At 34.5% G+C, this 21,201-nt stretch overlaps 1 protein-coding gene across 23 annotated transcripts in view; it reads right to left on the reverse strand.

The window, feature by feature from the left end:
- Window positions 1-20: 20 nt before the first annotated feature.
- Window positions 21-21,201, reverse strand: part of SUPT20H (SPT20 homolog, SAGA complex component) — a 33,812-nt gene continuing 12,631 nt past the window's right edge. For 8 of the 23 annotated variants that reach the window (XM_019736506.3, XM_019736502.3, XM_019736499.3 and 5 more), the window contains 18 exons: window positions 21,070-21,123; window positions 19,295-19,434; window positions 17,691-17,847; window positions 17,540-17,596; window positions 15,232-15,303; window positions 13,723-13,880; window positions 12,562-12,588; window positions 11,975-12,007; window positions 11,289-11,406; window positions 10,891-10,996; window positions 10,591-10,749; window positions 8,574-8,880; window positions 7,922-8,076; window positions 5,737-5,792; window positions 3,835-3,963; window positions 2,630-2,735; window positions 1,101-1,204; window positions 21-343 (listed from right to left, as the gene is read on the reverse strand). In XM_019736506.3, coding sequence (XP_019592065.2) covers window positions 206-343; window positions 1,101-1,204; window positions 2,630-2,735; window positions 3,835-3,963; window positions 5,737-5,792; window positions 7,922-8,076; window positions 8,574-8,880; window positions 10,591-10,749; window positions 10,891-10,996; window positions 11,289-11,406; window positions 11,975-12,007; window positions 12,562-12,588; window positions 13,723-13,880; window positions 15,232-15,303; window positions 17,540-17,596; window positions 17,691-17,847; window positions 19,295-19,434; window positions 21,070-21,123 — 2,076 coding nt within the window. In that variant the 3' untranslated portion in view covers window positions 21-205. The remainder of the gene's footprint in view (window positions 344-1,100; window positions 1,205-2,629; window positions 2,736-3,834; window positions 3,964-5,736; window positions 5,793-7,921; window positions 8,077-8,573; window positions 8,881-10,590; window positions 10,750-10,890; window positions 10,997-11,288; window positions 11,407-11,974; window positions 12,008-12,561; window positions 12,589-13,722; window positions 13,881-15,231; window positions 15,304-17,539; window positions 17,597-17,690; window positions 17,848-19,294; window positions 19,435-21,069; window positions 21,124-21,201) is intronic. The other 15 variants (XM_074330001.2, XM_019736509.3, XM_074330003.2 and 12 more) reach the window with 9 other exon arrangements.

The following is a 21,201-nucleotide window of genomic DNA, read 5'->3' on the forward strand; positions in this document are numbered from 1 at the left end:
TCAGCAAACCAACCCTAATAGATTGTTAAACCATTTCCCTGTTTTTATTTAAAAATCATAGGGTTGTCCTGTGCTTCTGTATAAAGTTTGTCCATCTACCAATGTAAAATACTGACATTTTTTAAAAAACAAAATGAAGTAGAAACTCAATCCTTTTGATTCGATGCTCTTATGTTTTTAAAAAAGAAAAAGAATAATGCAAGACTCAGAATTTTGGAGTGGTTGGCGTGCCTCTCTTCATTTTACTTTTTGACTGGCTGCCTGTATGCCGATGACGATGTAGCTGAGCTGTCTGTGCTGCTGCTGCTGCCATAGCCATTTGATGCTGCAAGAATCGCAACTGCTGCAAAAGGGAGAGGAAAAAGAAACCAAGTTATGTTCAGTGTAGGCAGGTGTGAAAAGGTGCTTTTCCTGAGAGTGATGAAAACAACAAAAAAACTGAAAGGGAGAAAGCACCAAGGTAACAAAAAGGGACTATACCACATTCAGACAATGCACAGTCAAACAGCACCAGTGGCACAGAAGCCTGCTGAGGGCTTTTAAAATGGTTCTTGGTAAACTTCAAAAATATTTGTTACTTTGCCCTGCCAATCTACATTGCAGTAACTCAGCAACTTCAGTTACCATTTTGTTGTATGATAAATTTATAGCAATAGAAAACCACCCTGCATATTAAAGACAGTCAACTATAATATGCTGACTTCCTAAAATGGAGTAACATTTTTCTGAAACAGGTATAACATTTACTAATAGGAACACTGGCATACTTGCCTTTTTCTGCAGTACAATATTAAAAAGTTAACCTTTGGCACTTAGAACTGTCTATTTCAAACTATACTGTAAACTACAAAAATGGATATTAGTGTGCCACCAGCACTTCATGAAAGATTTTAAATTAGGAAGAGTAGGGCTTAAATGTACAAAATATATTCAGTGCTCCAAGTTGACTGGCTAGAATGTCACTTTTAAATAAAATTTGCTAAAATAAATTATTACTATAGTCTTAAAAGACAGTAAAATGAAACTAAAGTAAGGTATTTTGAGGTACTTTTGGAGCAGAGTATCTTTAAAATGTAATCAGAGTGAAGTTGCTGGATTACTTGTATCTGTTGCTGCTGCTGTTGAAAGGCAGAGGAGAGCTGGAATCTCTGCTGAGGAAGGCTTTGCTCAGGTCTGTTCTCGGCAGAGCCAAGCTGAGACAACACTACAGAGGAGAAGGGGAAAGCAGGCCAGTCAGAAAGTTTGAAGGCTATCAGGGTTAGAAAAGGACAACACAGAAAATGAAATAGAAAAGTTATCAGTATGATTAATCTTAAGTCTCAAATCACAGACATTTCAGAATAAATTTAGTGTCCTGTTAGTTGAGGGAACTTCTGGACATAAAAGGGAAGGGAGTGCACCTGTGCTTGAGCACTGTATCCCTCTTTTCTTACATCTCAATGAAATTTGATCCTAGTGCTATTTTGTTGACAAGGTGTTTTTGAAAAATGTAAAATACAGTACATGTTTAAAAAATGTAATCAATGAAGAAGGAAAAGGAGTGGGAGAAATCCAAACTACTACCATAATGATAAAACTGGTAGACACAAGCACTTTAAACAAAAGATGTTGCAATGAATATCAGACTATACTATTACATCAAAGATAGTGAACTGAGGCTGCATTATTCCATTTTGAGCTGAGTTCAAAACAATCAGTTCTACCCTCTCACTGTACAGATAAGGAAATTTCAGGCCCAGATGGTTTGAGTGACTCACTAAAAAGTAATTAGTGGCAGGTCTGGAGTAAGGACCATTCTTAGGTTTTTCAGCCTAGAGTTCTTTACACTAAATTATACAACTGTTTTAGAAAATGTATAACTTGAGTGGTAAAGATTTATAATCATAAATTTCCATTTGGAAATTCACTAGCTCTAAATTAGAACTGTATGTAAGATCTTGCTTATTCTAAATTCAGACACTGGCAGTTGTATAGGATTCTAAAGGTATAGTAAGCCCAGTGATAATTCAAAATGATGACAATACTCATTCAATCCGCAAACTTTATCACAGCTTTCTCACAAATTTAGCTTACTGATTTTAATTAAATGTAGTTATAATATCTTCAATTCACAATATAATTTTCATTAAAGGTAAATCTTTGGTTCACTACTGTTAGAAGTGGTAAACAGTCATTTAGTACAATCTCATTTTTTACAAATGAAAAAAGTGGCTTATAGAAGTCATGCTACTGACATTAAATCTTAATTCATGCAACTACAAGCTACCAGAATGAGACAAAAAATTATGCAATCTGTAAATGCAGTCTCAAATCACCCAGGAAACTGAAGCGTTAACAGCTTTGGCAGCTCTAGTAAGCTGGATAGCTGTATATAATTTTGCCAACTGTAACATGAGGAAAACACAACTGATATTAATATATATATGTAAGTCAAAGCACTTTTGGTGAATCAACTGTCAATGGAAAAAAACCTCAGAGGGCTACCAATTGATTTAACAGTTGATGCACTACACTACTTTTCCTAGTTAATGCTTATAAGCGCAGGAAAAGAAATCATTAAAAAGGTGAGAACACAACTAGATTATAGACACTTAGTAAATGCAATATATTAAGTTATGAAGATACCCACCAGCTGCCTGTGACTGCATAAAACTTCCTACTCCAGCAAGATTAATAACAGCAGCATGCTGCGCAGATAAGGCCTGTTCTTGACTGGTTGAACCTTGTTCAGTACCCTGAATAAAAAAATAATACATGACTTGCACAAAAAGAAAAACAATTTGTGCTGGTAAAAAAAAAAAAATTAGTACTTTTTCCTATAGGAGAAAAAATACCAACATTAGATTAGGTCTTGTAAAAAGTAACATAAGTACAGAATTGTACACCTGAAATCTATGTAATTTTACTAACAATTGTCACCCCAATAAATTTAATAATAAAAAAAAAAGTAACATAAGGAAAAAAAAGGTAACATAAGGAAAAGGCTTCAAAGATATTTATAATTAGCAAGAACAAATGTATGGTATTTTGAAAGGAAGAAAATCAAATTTTTCAGAATTGATTATGTATTGGTTTATTGTTTGATGCCTCTATTAATAATTCCTAAGGCTTCTCTATAAAGCTTCATCAAACCTATTTTTTAAAACTTTTTGCAACAGTGTTGGAATTTCCAGTGAACATATTAAGTCAAAAAAAGGAAATAAAAGATATTGAAAAGGGGACTATCTGGCAGGACTGATGGTGAAATTTCATATATTTAATTGCAAGCTGGGGGTGGGACCCCAGAAACAGTATTTTTTAGTTTCCCAGATGATTCCAAAGTGTAGCAAAGGTTCAGAAAAACTTGTAGTTCCTTCTACTTTAAATTTACTGCAATTCTAATTCAATTTCATTCTGTTTGACATTATTCAAGTATTTGTTTTTGTCTACCTTCCCTCTGCTCTAAGCTTCATGCTATTAGGGACATTTCTATTCTAACAGAGACAAAATACTGTAAACAGAAGGATGTTGACTAGGTAGAAAATACTATCCTATGGAGCAGAAAGACCTGGGTTTGAGTCCCCGCTCTGCCACTCACTGTATGGCCATTAACAAGTTATTCTTCTGAATCTGTTTCATGCCACGCAAGATGGAAGTGACGTGTACTCGGTATTGCTGTTCTGAGAATTAGAAGCAGGCACCCAGTAACTGGTAGTTACTATTGTTAGTAAAAGAAAAACAGTATAGGAAATGTTTGTTGAAACTAATTAAAAGAACTAGAAATATGCTCAGAACATACAAAAAAAGTTACAATTTTATAATATAAAGCATATGGAAGGCCAGAAAGACACATACCTGCTCCCCAGGCTGTTGAGGACTACAAGTTGTGGGGTGCTGAGGTTGTTGGGGTGTAAACTGAGAGAGCTGCTGCTGCTGCTGCTGTTGCTGCTGCAGAGTGTTGAAAATCAGTGAACCACCTGGAAGCTACAAAGAATTTAAACATGAATTAGCCAATTTCCATTATTTAAATTTATTTATTCCACAAATATTTTTGGAGCATTCACTATGTTATCAGGCATATTTCTAGGGATTGAGGAAACAGGGGTGAACAAAAATGAAAATATCCCTACCCTTAAAAAAAGATCTATTTTAAAACAATTTTTGTGTTATTACTGAGGGCTCTCAAATATGTTAATACTCAAACATAAATCTTCTTTAAGTTAGATATCCAATTCTTCTTACAGCTACCTCAATATAAAACAGCATTAGAAAGTATTAACAAGTAATTAGTGAAAATCAGATATACATTATGAAAACTCATCTCCCAAAATTTGTTCTAGCTTTGTCAAAACCCAGAAATGCATGGGTACTTATATAACAGTGAGAAATTCCAAAGCTGAAAAGTGCATTAGATGTCCATATTAGTTTGCGAACAACTTGCTGTCATTCTGAATCTAAATTAATTCAAAAATTTTTTAAAAAGGTTTTTCTAAGAAGCATTCAGAAAATTCCATGCTGAAAAATCAAAACTGCATTCCAAATGCATCAGGAAACAATGGTTTTTCCACTTTCTTCTATATGGGTATAAGTTATAAGCACTTTGAAGTCCTTAGGAGAAAAGTCCAAGTCGATACCAAATACAGACCTTTGAGGTCTGTACAGTCAAAAAAAAGGTGTCCTTGAGTCTAAATCTCTACATGCACCACAACTCATTGTTAGTGAAATTTGGACATAGTGCAGATCAAACTCTCCTTCCTCAATCAGATAATAAATGTAGCAAAATATTATTTATAAAGTGGTTTTGTCCTTATTCCTTATTATCAGTTTTACTAATTCCACTCTTATCACTGAGACTAATCCCTGAGAGAAATTCCGACAGCAATCTACAAGAACGTGGGCTAAACAAACCAATGTGATCTGTGGTTTGTCCATATTACAAGTAAATTGTTCCGCAATTACAGTCTGTAAATACTGACACAGTTTGCATTTCAGATAAATAAGTTTTGTTTTGGCTGTAAACACATTGCCCGATTTGTTATTTCTGAATACCAGGTTGGGTTGCTCTGTTATTATTTCCCAATAATGCACAGCTCTGCCATTTTGTGTCTGCAGATCTTTATAGTCATGTCTACCTTTTGTAAAAATTCTCTGTAGATAATGCCACCCATTTTCCAACCTAAGTTAATACTGAACTCCACCATTAGAGGACCTAAAGCATAACACCCCCAAATACTGTAAGTCACATACAGTGTGTACTAATCCTTCAAACTCTATTGTGCTGACATTGATAACGTATGTAAGAAAAGCCTCTCCATTAGACACAAACTGTAATCTAACCAACGTTTACTGAATGACTATTAGGTGCCTGGCACTGTGCTAAGAAATCATATTCTTAGGAAAAGCACACAACACCTATTTTTTGAATCTCTATTCAAGCGCAAAATCTGTTGTAAGCAAACAGTAACACATATTATGTATATACAAAATGTTCACTGAGAAGAATTACTTTCTATCTACTGCTGCTACTGGAGGCAGTGTTCTCCTTGGTAGCTGTCAGGGGTCAGTGAAAGTGCGGTGTATAAGATGCCCATGCTTTCTCCCTACCCACTTGACCATGCAGAGGTAGCAATAACCACACCCTCAAGATTCTGATCCGCCTCAAAATTTCAAATGCTATTATGTACAGATATACATCGTTTTTAAAAAATCGTTAAAAAAAGGTATAAAAACTTTAATCAAAAGCAGTTTCAGGTTTACCTGGAGTAGATTTAAGGGCCTGAGACTTGAAGTATTTTTTAAACCAAATGGAACACCTGTTAAATATAACTCATGGTTATAACAGGGAATTAAAACTTTATTACACTTGAAAATATTTTCTACTTTAGTATATATAACATCGTAAATACTTTCTGCAAAGATGTGCTTTATTTTCTGTACTTTTAAATATCTTAAACATTTTTTTCACCTATATCCATCAATACTGAGATCAAAGACGTGCAGCACCACATGTACATTTTATTCTGTATTTCACAAACTGGGGCTTCTTAATCACTGTTTTGACTGTTAGCTGGAGAACTATGCAGAGACCGTGAACATAATTAAACGATTAGGTCGGTGCAAAAGTAACTGCAGTTTAAAAGGTTAAAAATAATTGCAACAACCACAATTACTTTTGCACCAACCTAATACCACAGCTGTGCCAAATGCATTTCAGGTTGGCACCCACTGCCAGTCCTCAAGGATACACAATCCATGATACATGATGATGACCATAACTGAGAACCAGTGTGCTCTGTGCTAGTATTTTACAGGACAAATGCTAATATTAATAATGCTAAAGAATGTGGAATTTTGAGTGTAAGAATCAAACTGAATGTCAGGAAACAATGCTATGTTAAATGTAAAGTACCCCAAATCTGTGACAACATAAACCAGTGGGTGGCAAACTTCTTCAGCAGGCTTTACTGGCCACATAGAGCCACTGTGTATATTCTTCCTCTTCGTTTTATTTTAAACACATCTTTTAAAATGTAAAGTCATTCTTAGCTTGGACTATAGGTTGTAGTTTTCTGACCCAGGTGTCAAAATACCTGTATATTTTGCTCATCAACAATATACACAATTTGAACTAATTAAAAATGTATCTTGTCCTCTAAGCATGTAATTGTATTTGAAAAAAGGTTATGAGAGGCAGGAAATCACAGGTGATAGTATCAAAGCCTTGTATAAAAATTAAAACAGCTTCGTCAGATGAAAACATGACAGTATTGATTTGCCTTTCAGGAATTCTCATGAAAAGAGTTGACATCATTCCCTTTAAAGGTAGATGGCATCTGTATATAATGCTTTACAGCTTACCAAAGGCACGTTCACATCCCTTCATGTATTTCTTGTAAGTACCTACTAAAGTTGGATATTTTAAAGCTGATAGAACTGAGACTACAGGAGAAAAACTGGCTTCTTTCAGGCGCCAGTTAGCACCTGAAGCCAGAGTTACATGTAAATATGAACATTCTAAACTCAACGTGATTACATTTCCAGGGCTTCTGCCATTAAGAGTACATTTATACACATTAAAATAAGAACATCAGCTGGAATTAGGGAATCACAGCAATCTGTTAATGTGTTTAAAGGGTATTTTGGGGCTCTCTTTCTCTTAAGTCATAGAAAGTTTTTCAAGTTTTCTTACTGTCAAGTTTGTTTTTCCTGTTAAATTTTTCCCCAGTAGTAAGAAATTGGATTGTTCCAAGATATTATGTTGCTTTCTCTTAAAGAGCATTAAAAAAGAGCACAAAGTGTTCTGTTTTCCAGTATATGTAATATTAACTACTACTACTACTACTGATGATGAGAGCAAACAGCTTTAATGCTTAGGTCTGAGGCACAGTTTAAGCACTTCATCTGTATATACTCATTTACTCCTCACAATTATGAGGTAAAGCACTATTGTTATTCCCATTTTACTTATGAAGAAAGTGAGGCACAAAGGTAACTTTCCCATAATTACACAGCTACTCAGTTACACAACTGGGATTCAAATTCAGGTAGTCTGGGTCCAGAAGCTGGGCATTTCCCTGCCATGCTATGTTGTCTTTCTTGCACAACGTATGTTTTCAAAATACATTTCTTTCTCTTGGAATAAGACTGCACTGACAACAGCAAGACTATCAATGTTAATTTTATTATAAATGTTTGGAAGGCAAAGATATAATTTGCAGACTTAAAGGCTTACCAAGTTTCTTCAGAGAAGTTGATTGCTAGATGGTTTTTACTTCAAATATCAGAACTTTAAAGGCTTTCAAAACGAAAGCCTTTTATTTTAAAAAGCTTTTGATACTTGATGAAATAAGTAAGTTAAATGTCTTTAATAATATCCTTAAAATGACTTTAAGTTAGCATGTACTTTATTTTTTTTAGAGGTTATTATTTCCAACATGCTGACCTGCTTGAGAAGCTGCCTGCATAGCCCCGGGCAATGCATTTGGTAGCAGACCTCCTGAGGGGAGAAGGCCACTCAGGTTTATTCCTGCAGGAGTTATGGCACCAGTGTTACAGCCCAGCATAGGGTTTGAACCACTCATCAAAGCCTGAGCTCCACTGCAGGAGAACAAAACAAAGCATTAAACTTGCACTACAAAAGGGGGAAAAAAAATTCAGCTACATAATTATTCCTTTGACTTAAAAACAAACTATTGAACACACACAATTAGATAATTCTATCTTCAATTTCAAAGCTGAGTTTCATTTTTATGCTAGAAAGTGACAGCAAAGTTGGCTAAAATTAAGTTTTGTATATTTATTAAGGTTTACAGTATAATTTGAAAGAGAAAAGCACTAAACAAGGGAATAAAAAATGGTAACAGGACGAACAGGAAAATCTAAGCTACTGTCAATGAGTAGTATCGTCTTAATGCATGTAATAAATGTATTACCTAAAATGAAAACATACTTGAGACAGCTTCTAACTATATCCAAACTATTTTCTTTCAGTTTCAATAACATGTAATTTGTTCTTAATTTCACAAATAAGAATTCATTCACATTGGTGAGAATATCTTAAAATAAAAAAATTCAGGGCATCAATTCAAACTTACCAAACAGACCCCACTACATTGATGAAATTAAGTCCAGCAGAGTTTGCCATGACCTGGGTGGCTGTGGTTCCTGGAGTTATAGATGTTACCATGGTGGAAAGAGGAATGGTCGTTACAGGCATTGCCTGGCTCAGAGACCTTTGCTGCTGAGCAAACTGAGTTAACAAAGTGGGCTGAGGGGTGAAGCCTGAATCTTGGGGAGTAGGGGTGGTTGAAGGGGTAATAGGAGTTGAGCTCTGAGCATCAGGAGGGTGTGGGGTCGATGAAGGGGTTGGTGTAGGAGTAGATGACTTAGGAGTTCCAGATCCTGCTCATTGAGAAAAATAAAAATTGCTAGTTTGTTATAAATGGCCAGTCCTTTTTAAAATAAGGTTAATGGAATCTTACTTAGCACTGACAATTTGTTCCAGTTTTTTTTTTAAGCAGTTAACTGCAAGTGTTAATTTCTACACATGATACATGAGTGTTGCTACACTCAATTACAATTAAGGATGCAGTATATCACCTAAAAATCCCATCAGAGATGCTATTGCAGTAACAGTAAAAGTATACATTTGTATTCTACCACAATACCCATTTAAAAGTTATTTTCCTACATGCTACCTTTGGCCTAAAAAGTTTAAAAGGAATTCAAATTAATTTTTGTTATTTACGATTTCACTAATTTAGGACTTCATTTAAAATACTGCTTATTTTCTGTAACAATCTGAGATAAACTCTGAACATATTTAATAAATTACATATGGTTAACAATCATATTTGGCACCTAGATATACGTTTAATTCCTAACACATCAAGTTTATCCTGACAAACAAATTTACAAAACACAGTAATAAAGTAAATATTTGATAGATAATACTGCATCTTTAACAGTAACTGTGTACTTCTGTTTAAATGTAGAATGTATAGAAAATCTGTTGTGAATGAAGTATGCACAGTTTATCAACTTTAAAAAAAACAAAAAACAAAAAAAAACAAAAACCAAAAAAATAAAACCAAAAGCTCTTGAGGTGTTTTCTTTTTTAGCTTTCATGTCCTGCAGAAAGAAAGGAAAGAAATGTGAATGTCCAGAAGCTGTCACTCAACCCTTACTTAAAGTAACAACTGTGTGCAGTAGATTAACATAATCCATACCCACAACATAAGAAGTGTGAATAAGACTTTCAGGAAATTTATAAATTTTTCTTTGTGCAAAACAAGAAGGCAGAAAAATTACACCTTTTGAGCTATCAAGATGAAGATGTTTAGCTAATGCAAAGACCACCCTATCACTGTGCAGTGTACTAAAACTTTCAGCACACTTTAGTTATCTACAAAAAAAATCTAAAAAACTGGAATCATTTTTGTAAATTGGTAACTAATATCTCAGATATTTATTCATTTCAAGAAATTCTCCCAAACTAATGCTAGAATTCTTGTATAACTCCTCTTAATGGTTAAAAAAAGTATTCAGTACTAAAAATTACATTTTATTATCTTCAGATAATGCTTTATGATCATCACCACGGTTTAGTAACTGACAACAATTTCTAAGAGTGTAGAAGTGTTTATGAAAAATTGGCTTTCAGTTTATTGTATCACCACCTTGGAACTAGTTGGCTTTTTACATATACAAAGATAAGACTGCAGCAACAACTCTTTAGACTTTTTTTTTCTGTATCAGCTGCATAGTTTATACAAAATGTAAAATGATCCTCGAGTACAATGAAATAAAAAAATATTTTGGAATCTTATTGCCACATTTAACTACCAGATTTTTTTAAGGAGATGTGTAGGTTGTAAGTCTATAAGAAAGGTATACACAAAGTGCATACACACAGAAAAACAAATACAATTACATTAAACACATAATACATACATTCAACAAGAGGTTTGCCAGAAGCTTCTCAAAACTTGCACATTTTGAGTACACAGTACATTCAGATTTCACTACTTCACTGGTCAAAAAAAGCTGTCTTAAGAAACACTAATGCTAAAGCTTATGAAGAGTTAATGAAGAATGTAAGTTATGACTCACTTTGTGATGAACTGGCAGGTGACAGGGCAGCTGGAGAAAGCATGCTAACTTGACTTAGATCCACAGATGACTTCCGAGAAAGACTTGGTGGCTTAGAAGCAGGAGGAGGAGTTGGAGACTTAAGAAAGCTGCTGGCCTGTTGTGGCGTAAAATAGTTACCTAGAAGAATATAAAAGTTATTTCCTAAATTTACAACTCAAAATTCTGTGAAAATCAAAGTATAAGTAAAGTCTTAAAAACTGATTAAGATCACACGTTTCTTACTGTAGATTACAGGAAACTAAGGAATGTAATTAATACCTGAGGAACTACTTCCTGAGCTTGAGGGAAGTTTGATGGGTGGGGGTCGATGTTTTACTCCCTTCCCCAGTACCGAAGACTGAACTGACACGGTCTCAGGCTGCTGCTAAGGGACAGTGACATCAAGTAGACTTGTTAAAATTAAAGTCAAATCAGTAATTCATAAATTAATACCAGTATAACTCTTAGATGAAAACATAATTTAAAACTCTGCAAAGTACTCTCAGTGATTATAGGTGCTACAGAAGAATATAATTTCACACAAGGAAATCCATGAAATATTAATATAAGCCCAGCTTATATTAATTTTTGCTCCAAAAGACGCACTAGAGCTGATTGTACGGCTAGGTCTTATTTTCGGGGAAACAGGGTAGGCACAAAAAGGTAAACAAACACACTTCTGCTTCTTTCCCTGGAGAAAGCTGACTCAGGCTGGCTGAGCCACTGGAGCTGTGCGACATCTTGACTGGACACTTGGCTTCATTCTGGACCAATTCCTGGTACTGATTGACTACCCTGAAATATTAGGAAAAAATAGTTAAGAATTAGTTAACTCTTTTAAACAAATTTATTATATAGAAAACATATATCCGATAATGAAAAAAAGTTCCATCAGAATTAACACAAAAATTAAAATTTGGCCATTTAACTTTTTGTTAAAAGTACATTCTAATCTTTTCAATGACAAACTAATGCTCAAAACACTGCATTTAAATCAACAATCTAAAGATACAGTTTTAGCATCTATCTTGTTTCTAAATAGAAATTACAGCATTTATTTAACCAATAATCAGCCAAAAACATTACCAATAACTTTCACTTACATTGTGATTAAAGTGCTACCTAGAAATCATCTTCCTTACCTACCACATAGATATGTCTAAGTTTTCTTATTTAAAGTAAAACTATTTTAAACATTATTCTTTTAACTGTTATTTTCTTAATTCTATTTTTTAAAATTCTGGTAATACCTATGGCATAACTAAAACCAAAGTTTTGACAACTAACAGAGTATTCTCTATCCTCTAAGACAGAAGTTTTCCATATCCATCCAGATAAAAAATAAAGATACTAGTATATTCACCTCTCAGCATCAGTCTTTGATCCAATAATGAACCTAAAATGTTTTAAAAAGAGAGAAAAGTATTAGATAAGAGGAACCCTGGGATTACTTATGAAGGCTTCCACATTTGAGTGACAATTTCATAAATTGAGTTAAAATCTACCAAGAAATGAAAAAAAATCAAAACTACATTTAAATTTATGAAGCAATGACCAAGTTTTGCATGCAATAATTCTGTGAATAAATTGGCTGATTTCATTTAAGAAAGACTAGGCACAAAACTTAAGTATCGAAACAAAATTTGGGCTGAAAGTTACCAAGTGCTATGCACCCTTGCAAGTGTCTGACCTACAGCAAAATTCACTGAACTCCATGTGTAAGGCCTGTGGCCTTCCTCTCACTTTAACCTTTGATTTTGGAAATCATTGTTCTACACAGCAGGACCATAGAATATACTTTAGACGAGGAAGATAGTTTATCACCAATTCAGATAAAATCTCTTTACCAAGTCTTTTTAAAGAGTTTGACATTTATGTCAAACTTAACAGATTAAAATAGTGAGTTTGCTTAACAGATTAAAATAGTGAGTTTGTTCATTTTTTAATTACCAATTTGAATGATCATCTGTGGAGGAGCTGAAATATAAAATGTAAAAAAAAGAAAAAACCTGGTTAATGCAGCTCAAACTTTAACTTCATAGTTATCAAATCAAGTAATTTATGAATATGGAGAATGACTGGAAGGCAATAAATCATGCATTTTTGCAGCGACTCCCTGATGTAAAGGCAAAAAAAAAAAAAAAAAAAAAAATTCAATTTTCTGGTCAAACAAATCTAATTGGTTGCTTTTTGAACTGATTTTGTTTTAAATGGGAACATGTTATTCCCTTGTGTTCAAGAAAAGTTAATAAATTTATTTAAAATGACCAATGTATATCTTTAAGGGGAAGATTTTAAAAAAATATAGGTAATCAAAATATCTGACCTTTCTACTTAACATACAACAATAGAAATTGCTAATGTGAGAAAACTATGAGAAGATTCCCTGACTGCTACTGTTCCCTCCCACTGACTTTAAGGCATCGGTGAGGTTATTCTTTAAAATCCATTTTTCTCCTGCAGTTTCAATTAGTATTTTGTGTTAAGTAAAGGCTTTATAAATAAACAATTTAACATAGACCTGCCCTGCTTTTTTCTGATGAGCTTCTCTTTGATTTTTCTTCTTTTCAAAAGAGTATCAACTTGATTAAAAAACTAATAAAAACAAACTAATTATATGTAAGTTCATAAATTTAGGAAGATCAACTACATATATTTCTAGAGCCAGTAACTACATGAAGATCTGAGTCTGTGTCCTTAAACACAGTGCCGAAATACCTAGCATCTTTAACAATTCTTACATTTACAGTAAACTTGCTTCCCATTTAAACAAACCATTGCCTGCAACCATTTCATGCTTAGAGGTTAAACTCCTAAGTGGTAAAACATAAATATACCAAGAGGGATATCACAGGCATATCCCTCAAAGCAAATATAAAAATAATTATACCATAGGATTTTTTTTAAAAATTACTGTTATTTTAAATAACTCTTGTACAACCCAGTAACTATAATTTAAGTTTACTGATTTGGGTCTACTGCCATATCTAATTGCAGTAGTTAACAAATGAATCCCAAGGGGAAATTTTTAATCACTAATAGTTTATCAATAGTGGCTAAATAAATTCTGATGGTTGATTCTGTCAATTATAAACATTTAACAGAACTCACTGGGATGGAGACATCTGGCTCTCACTTTCCTCATCTTCTTTACATGGCTGAATTTTACCATAGTAAAGTGGATCACCAAGTGACTGCAAAATGGTCAGCTTTGTTTTCTGATACTGATTACCAGCTTCAGATTCAAATACATAATCATCTTTTACATCCTGAAAAAGACAGAGCATGAATGAAAGGAGGCTACCTGGCAGGCCTGACAAACTCAGTAACTGAAAGTAACCACACGGGATGTTTTGATCATAAAAACTGATTACATTATAATGGAAGTCACATCCTAAGGTTTATGATAAATCTTTACTCTGAGCAAACCCCACCCATTGTTTTTGTGTCTCGAGGATAAGATACTTAAAATTAAAATGCCAGGACGACCTCTTCTCCAGATTTCCAGATAAACACCCCAGTGAGATGACCCCAACATTCCTCATGATTATCTTTCCACATACCTCTGTAAACCACATATATTTAATGTTAACAATCCTGCACTCACCAATGTAAAAGAATATGTCTCTCTCCATTTTACTTTTTATCCAATCCTAGAAATTTCCCCAATTTACCTTCTCCTGCCTCCTTTATCTATCACCAGTGTATTTCATGTACCCTTCCTTCTGTCTTTTCCTTTGATTCTAATGTATAAACTGTAAAATTGCTATTCCTTAGGGCATTTTCTCAGTCCTCTGAGATTTTTGCTTCTGGGTCTGGCTCTCAGCTCCAGCTCAAATAAACTCTTTAAACCTTTCATTAGGTTTGAAATTTCTCTTATGGACACCAGATAAATGCCTTCTTTAATAAACACAATCAGAAATGGGCAAAAATCAGGCATAAACAACACACTAACATATGTGGCAATAGGAAAACACATGGCACGTAGGCTATAAACCTGTTTAAAACTGCTGAAGATAATAAAGCCCAGAAATCTTTTTCACCTGAACTTTGGGAATATGCGTACCATCTGGATATTTAGTTAACAAAACCTAAGTGAAATATGGCAGAAGTTCATACAATGGACATATGAATGTAAATTATAAAAGTAAACTTTCAAAGGCAGCTCTATTTCTATTTGTCATTAGTCTTTTTGCTGTTGCACATACAAAACGTCTCTTACCATTTCACTCCTAGATTCACCTTATTTAAAATACTATGCCTATTCTTCATTTAAGGAGTTGTCATCACAAATAGGGTAAGTGACCCAGAGTATTTCCCTTAAGAGACATACTTAGAATAATTTACTAGTTACTAATTTGAAACAGGAAACAAATCAGAACTACCAATATGCCACCAAAAGTAAAAATGCGGTTATGCATTAAAATTGCCTTTTAAACTGAAAACTGTACTTTATGAGAAACGAAATTAGTTGTTCCTTCTTTTAATTCAATGAACTCCCAGAAAGTCCTTTTAAAAAAAAGATCCCAAACTAAAGGCAACCACTTTTGCTGTTTAATAAATTCAGATCCCAGATTGGAAGCAGCATCATTAGAAATGAAGACTGCAATGCTTACTTACATGGGCTGGCCAGACTGTTGGCTGTGAGTCATCAGATTTGATAGATTTTTCCACTTTAGCATATTTCTCCACCTAAGCAATCAAATCAAGAGACAGCAGATATAATGAAATCTGTATTATGACCAAAGAGAAGAATCTAAGTAACTTAACAATAAAATATACTTTTTAGCACAAGAATTCTTAAATCACTAATATCACTGTCGTGTCAATGTCCAAGTGGGTTGTGGTCCTGGGGGTAAGGTATCTGTGACTTGGAGAACTTGAAGATATGTGGAGCTGAAGGCAAAGCAGACATGTTTTATTCACAGGTTTCCTGGGACACAACCAGGGGTTTCTCACTGCTGCACACAGCTGGACATTTTCAGGTTACAACCTGCAGCCAGTAGCAGCCTCATAACTCACAGCAGCCTGTTTTGCACCAGCCCTGGGACATGGCCCCCCACAGCCCCCTTTCTCAGCAGCTCTGTACAATACGGCCTACGGTCTCCACCATGTTTCCGCCTCAGCCACAGCCCAGTCTCCGTCCCGTCCCCCAAAATGGCAGGCCCCCTTTACAGCGTACAGAGACAAAAGAGGCACACAGCCAAGGTGCTTTACATAAGCGCATACACAAACAACATCTTCAGAATGGACGGCACTTGAGGGATGTACTATCTTATCAGACTGGGGGGCCAGTCAGGGCCAGCAGCTGGCGGTGGGGGGAGGGGAGAGCCTGACTAACTTCTTTGTCCCTACGATCACCAACTACTTATACTTAAGTAGTTTAAAACTCTCCTGATATATTCAATTACACCAACTGTTTAAAAGTAAAAGAAAACTAAATCTCTTTGCCATTAAATAAATGTAATAAGCACAGCGCTTTAAACAGTGCCTATTCTTTTTATTTCATAAATTAGTATCACATTTGTCCTTTAGGAAAACTAGAATGTCACAGAGGTGATTAGGACCAGGATCTTTTCCTTTGGCTGGGTTTTTAATGGAACAGTTGTCATGTAACAGTGGGGACAACACTGAAGGAGACTAGGGAAGTTGATAAAATTTTTATGAACCTTTTGCATTTTTTAGTCAGACTTAGATCATATATTCTGTATATTTCCTACTAGCCTGTGAATCAAATGCTCTTATCTTCCTGGTAAACCATGATCTTAAGAGTAACTTAGACTCACCTGGGTACTTGGTAAAACTTTGGATTTCCATGTCCCCCCGCCCCATCCCGAGATCTGACTCAGTAAGTAGGTATGAAGTTGGATTTGAAATCTGTATGTTTAATTGGTGTCCTAGATGGTTCTTCTAATTGAGTCAGGCTGAGAAACTCTGTATTAGGGCTTCACTACTCAAACTGTGATGTAAGAGCTTGTCAGCACTGCAGCATCTCAGCCCTGAGCCCAAGCTTGCTGAATTGGAATCTGCATTTTAACAAGCACCACAGGTGATTTGCATGTGCACTAGAGTTTGGGAAGCACTGCTTAGATAGCCAACCTGTCCTCTACAGCTAAATTCCACTCTTTGGTATTTACACTAAACATTTCTTCTCAGGCTGCATTCTTCCAGGAGCACGTAAGTTACCAAAAAATAATGGGGTTTACTCTCTTGAGCTGAATATATAGTCTACTTCTGATGATTTGAGCTTTGTGCTTTTCACACACACACAAAAGAAAACAAAAATTCTTGTTTTTAAAATCAGAGATAAAAAAAATAGTACATGTGCTAGCCTGGAAAGGATGAAGAAGAGCAATCATCTGTTGAAACAACTAACCAATTATAAACAGCTGAGTGCATAATAAAAAGGAATGCAGGAGAAAGAAATAGGGCAATAAAATAAATATGGGACCTCTCATCAAAAGATCCCTTTCCTGTCTTTGATCATTTATATTTACAGTTCATGTGTAGTATGGATCAGCAAAAAATACTACCCAAGATTCTTCATTTTGACCACTGCTCCGATATTACTAATTTTAAATTTATCCAGTTTGAGAGAAAAAAGCATTATCAAAAAATTATGACAAAGTATTATGAAAAAAAGACAGAGGCATTTAATGCTATTACGTAACATGTACCATCTTTTCCCACATTTCAAAATTCTTTGGTTATTATTCCTGCTCTAAACACAGAACTATATTAAGGAGTTACTGTTTTCTAGCAGTTAACGCTAAAGAATACAACTTCTAAAACTAAACAATTGATTTCTAAAAAAACTCATTTTCTTTTTTAAAAAAGTAAGAGTCTTTGTTTTCCCAAAGTATAAGCTACCATTTGTTAAACGTAGGAACCTTATATGAAAATCAGTGCAATTCATGAACTGACTTACATCCACTTCAGAAGGCATGGCCAAATTACAGGGACTCCGTTTCCACATATCTACACACTAAAAAATTAAAAACAGTGTAAGTATACTGAAAATTCAAAATAAGGCAAGGCTTTTGGCATAATAAGCTAGACTTAAAAATACATATACTTACATTTCCTGCTTTAGAAATTTTGAGGTCATAATGTTGACCTGCTTTTCTTTCCTTTCTTTTTTGTAAAAAATCAAGTAATTTTAGCTGAGGAGGAGGTGGACAATGAGACAGATCCTGCTGTCGATTCAGAGAGGACCTGGAATACCTCTTGAAACACCTGAAATATTAAAAGATTTGAACTAAACAAAGCTAACAAGAGAAATGCCGAATATGGTTTTAAATAAGTAAGCATTAAATACGTAATTAAATCACAAATATTTGTAGACTACTACCACCTGCAAAGCAATGTCCTAGGTACTGGTGACATAAAAATGAACAAGACAAACAAAATTCCTGCAACCCTGGAGCTGACAGTCCAGTGCAGAAGACACACATTCACAAGTAAATAGTTAAGATCATCTCAGATAGCAACAGGCAGCAGGGGGAAAAAAAGGTTAGTGTGGTTGAATAACTGACAAGAAGGGCCACATTAGGTAAGGGAAGGACTCTGAAGAAATTATGTGAGATGAGATGTGACTGACAAGAAGGAACCAGCTAAGGAAAGATCAGGGAATGAGACTTTGAAGCAGAAAAAGTTTTAAAAGGTGCTGAGGCAGAAACAAACTTGGTTTGCTTTAAAAACAAAAGGTAGGTGGGACTAGAACACCAGGGTCCATACAGTAGGAAATAAGGTCAGAGAACAAGGCAGGGGCCTCACAGGTCAATGATAACGTGTTTAGATTCAGTGTGGAGTGTGATGGAATTCTCTTAGGAAAATTTAAGAAAATGATGCCATAATCTGCTTTAAGATTTTTGAAAGATTCCTCTAGTTTGCTTACATGGTGCCTAGACAAGAAGGGAGCAAAGGTGGAAGCAGGACGACAAATTGGGTAGGAGTTTACTACAGAAGATGAAGATGATGGTGGCGGGCATGAAGAGATGTGGACAAAGATACAAGGAGACTTTATGGGACTGCTGACAGATCCGATACGGACTTATTTCGCTATTTCCAAAGCTGTACCTTATCCTCAGTATATATTATTTCATTGGTAAATACAGGACTTAGAAAATAGATAGGTTTTTTAATCCCCTTCAAACCTGAAAAAGACCCAAAGTGAGCAACTCAATTAAATGTAAAAAGAACTTAACGATCAGCCACTAAAATTGTAGTCCAAATTAACATGCATTCTTTTAAGTAGAAGAGATAGCTAAAACATTTAAAGACAAATTACCATGTTATTAAAAGGTATTTGATTATAAACTTCTGAAACTGTGATATTTTCCTAAATCTCAAAATAAATTTCTTTAAAAGTACTATTAACAAAATTTAAACTGGTTACTGGGTATTAGGAAGTAATAAACTATTTTTTTTTGTTCATACTTGTCTCTATCTTTTTGGTGAATAGATTCTAAATTTATAGGAAGTTTGTTCTTCAAAAGAATACATGACTTCCATATAAAACAGTATTGAAAACTGTGAACACAAAACAATTAAAAATCCTATTAAAAAACAAAAACAAGCACTTGTATACGTCCTTTGGAGGAAAAAGGTACCATACATAGCAAAATTTAGAGCTACTTGTCTAGAAGCCCATTTTGGTTTATCTTTCCACAAAGGTAATTACCGTTTCATTGGGCGTGTGTTCATCTTTTGCTTGTTATAAAGCAGTCTGTTTGCAGTGCACGTTACGGCAATAGAAGGATCAAGACACAGTGGTTCAGCTGTAGCAAGGATCAGTTGGCTCTCAAGCAAAAGTTTGTCTTCCTGAAATAGGTAAGAGCACATGTCAACACAAATTCTAATCACACATGACTTAATCTAGAACTATTCCTTGGAATTCTGCTAAGGACTAGAGTAAAATACATTATTTCAAGTTCCAATTCAGTGTGTAAACTTTAGAAACTTGACAGCATAGTGAAACTACTAATGGAAATTCACTAACTAGTACAGTGTACCAAATGGTCAAATTGTAAGGATGCCCATTCCTAAATCCAACAAATATTTACTGAGCACCTACTGTGTTAGACACTGTTCTAGGAGTTGGGGATGAAGTAGGGAAGATAAAATCCTCTTCTCCCACAAAGCTTATAGATCAAGATGGATCACAGCACTTTCAGTAACCAGGAGAAAACGGTCCCATTCTATACTCAGCTTAATTTCATTACAATAAAATTGACTACACTAATACTGTGTAAACCCTACATACCGAATTCCAAAGACTATACAAGCTTTTCACTGATATCACATAACTTACTTTACTGAATCCTATTTTTATCACTTAATCTCTGAAATGTTTTAATAGCTATAAGTAAACTTTCTGAGTCAAATAAGTTCTTATTGCTGAATAAGAATTTTTGCAAAACAAACAAAAAAACCATTGCTTCTTTCAGTAGTTCCATTCAATTATTGAAATTTACAAAAATACACAAAAGCACAACTGTAATGACACCCATGTGCCAACACCCAATTTCATTTAACCACCACCCCTCTATTTTTTGTTTGACTAATTTAAAATGTATCTCTGACACTGTATTATTTCACCTGAAAATACTTCAGCGTGCACTGCTGACAAGGACTTCTAATATCCAGTCTATATTTAAGTTCCCCATTATCTCAAGAGTTTATTTTTAGTTGATTTGTTTGAATTTGAAGTCAAACCAGGCCTACACATTGTTATTTGGTTTTTCTCTCTCTTAAGCATCTTTTTTTACTCTGTAATGATCACCTTTTCTCTTTTTCCATGCAACTGATTTGCTGGATTTGACCACTTGCTTCCTCATAGTATCATCTGCTTCCTTATCTTGTCATTTAATGGTTTCTCTTATTCCCTGAATTCCCTATAAAATGTTAGTTAGATGTAGAGGTTTGTTGTATTTCAGGTTCTATTTTTTTAGGCAAGAGTTTATTGGTACTTCTGTGTACTTTCTCATGCATCACATCAGGAGGCACTGTCCCACTTTTAGATCACTGGGTTTACTCAGATTTCTGCATTATAAAAATTTCCAAGAGCCATGAGTCTTTTGGAGCAAAAATTAATATAAGACCTGGTCTTATTTTACTAAATATAAGACCCCGTATAATATAATGTAATGTAATGTAATGTAATGTAATATAATATAACACAATACAATACATACCCGGTTTTATATAAAAGCAGGTATAATTAATATAATATAATACCAGGTCTTACATTAATTTTTGCTCCAAAAGACACATCAGAGCTGATTGTCTGGCTAGGTCTTATTTTCGGGGAAACACAGTATAAACCGTAAGTTCTAAAGTTCACAAAGGAACCCCAAATATTACTACCAGCAGAAAGTATATCTTGTTTAAGTTAATAATAAGTGTTGTTTCATCCTGTATTTTGCCTGTTTGGGATTAAAAAACAAATCAACTAACCTGGGTCCATTTATGGTTATCACTTGTTATTGAATGTACATCACAGATTAAAGTCTAGAAGAAACCAAAAATTTAAAAACACATTAATGTATAGTCACACAAACATATGAAGACATTTAATAAATAAAACTC

Source organism: Rhinolophus sinicus, chromosome 16 (assembly GCF_057876585.1).
Source record: "Rhinolophus sinicus isolate RSI-liver-muscle chromosome 16, RSI-T2T, whole genome shotgun sequence".
Lineage (NCBI taxonomy): Eukaryota > Metazoa > Chordata > Mammalia > Chiroptera > Rhinolophidae > Rhinolophus > Rhinolophus sinicus.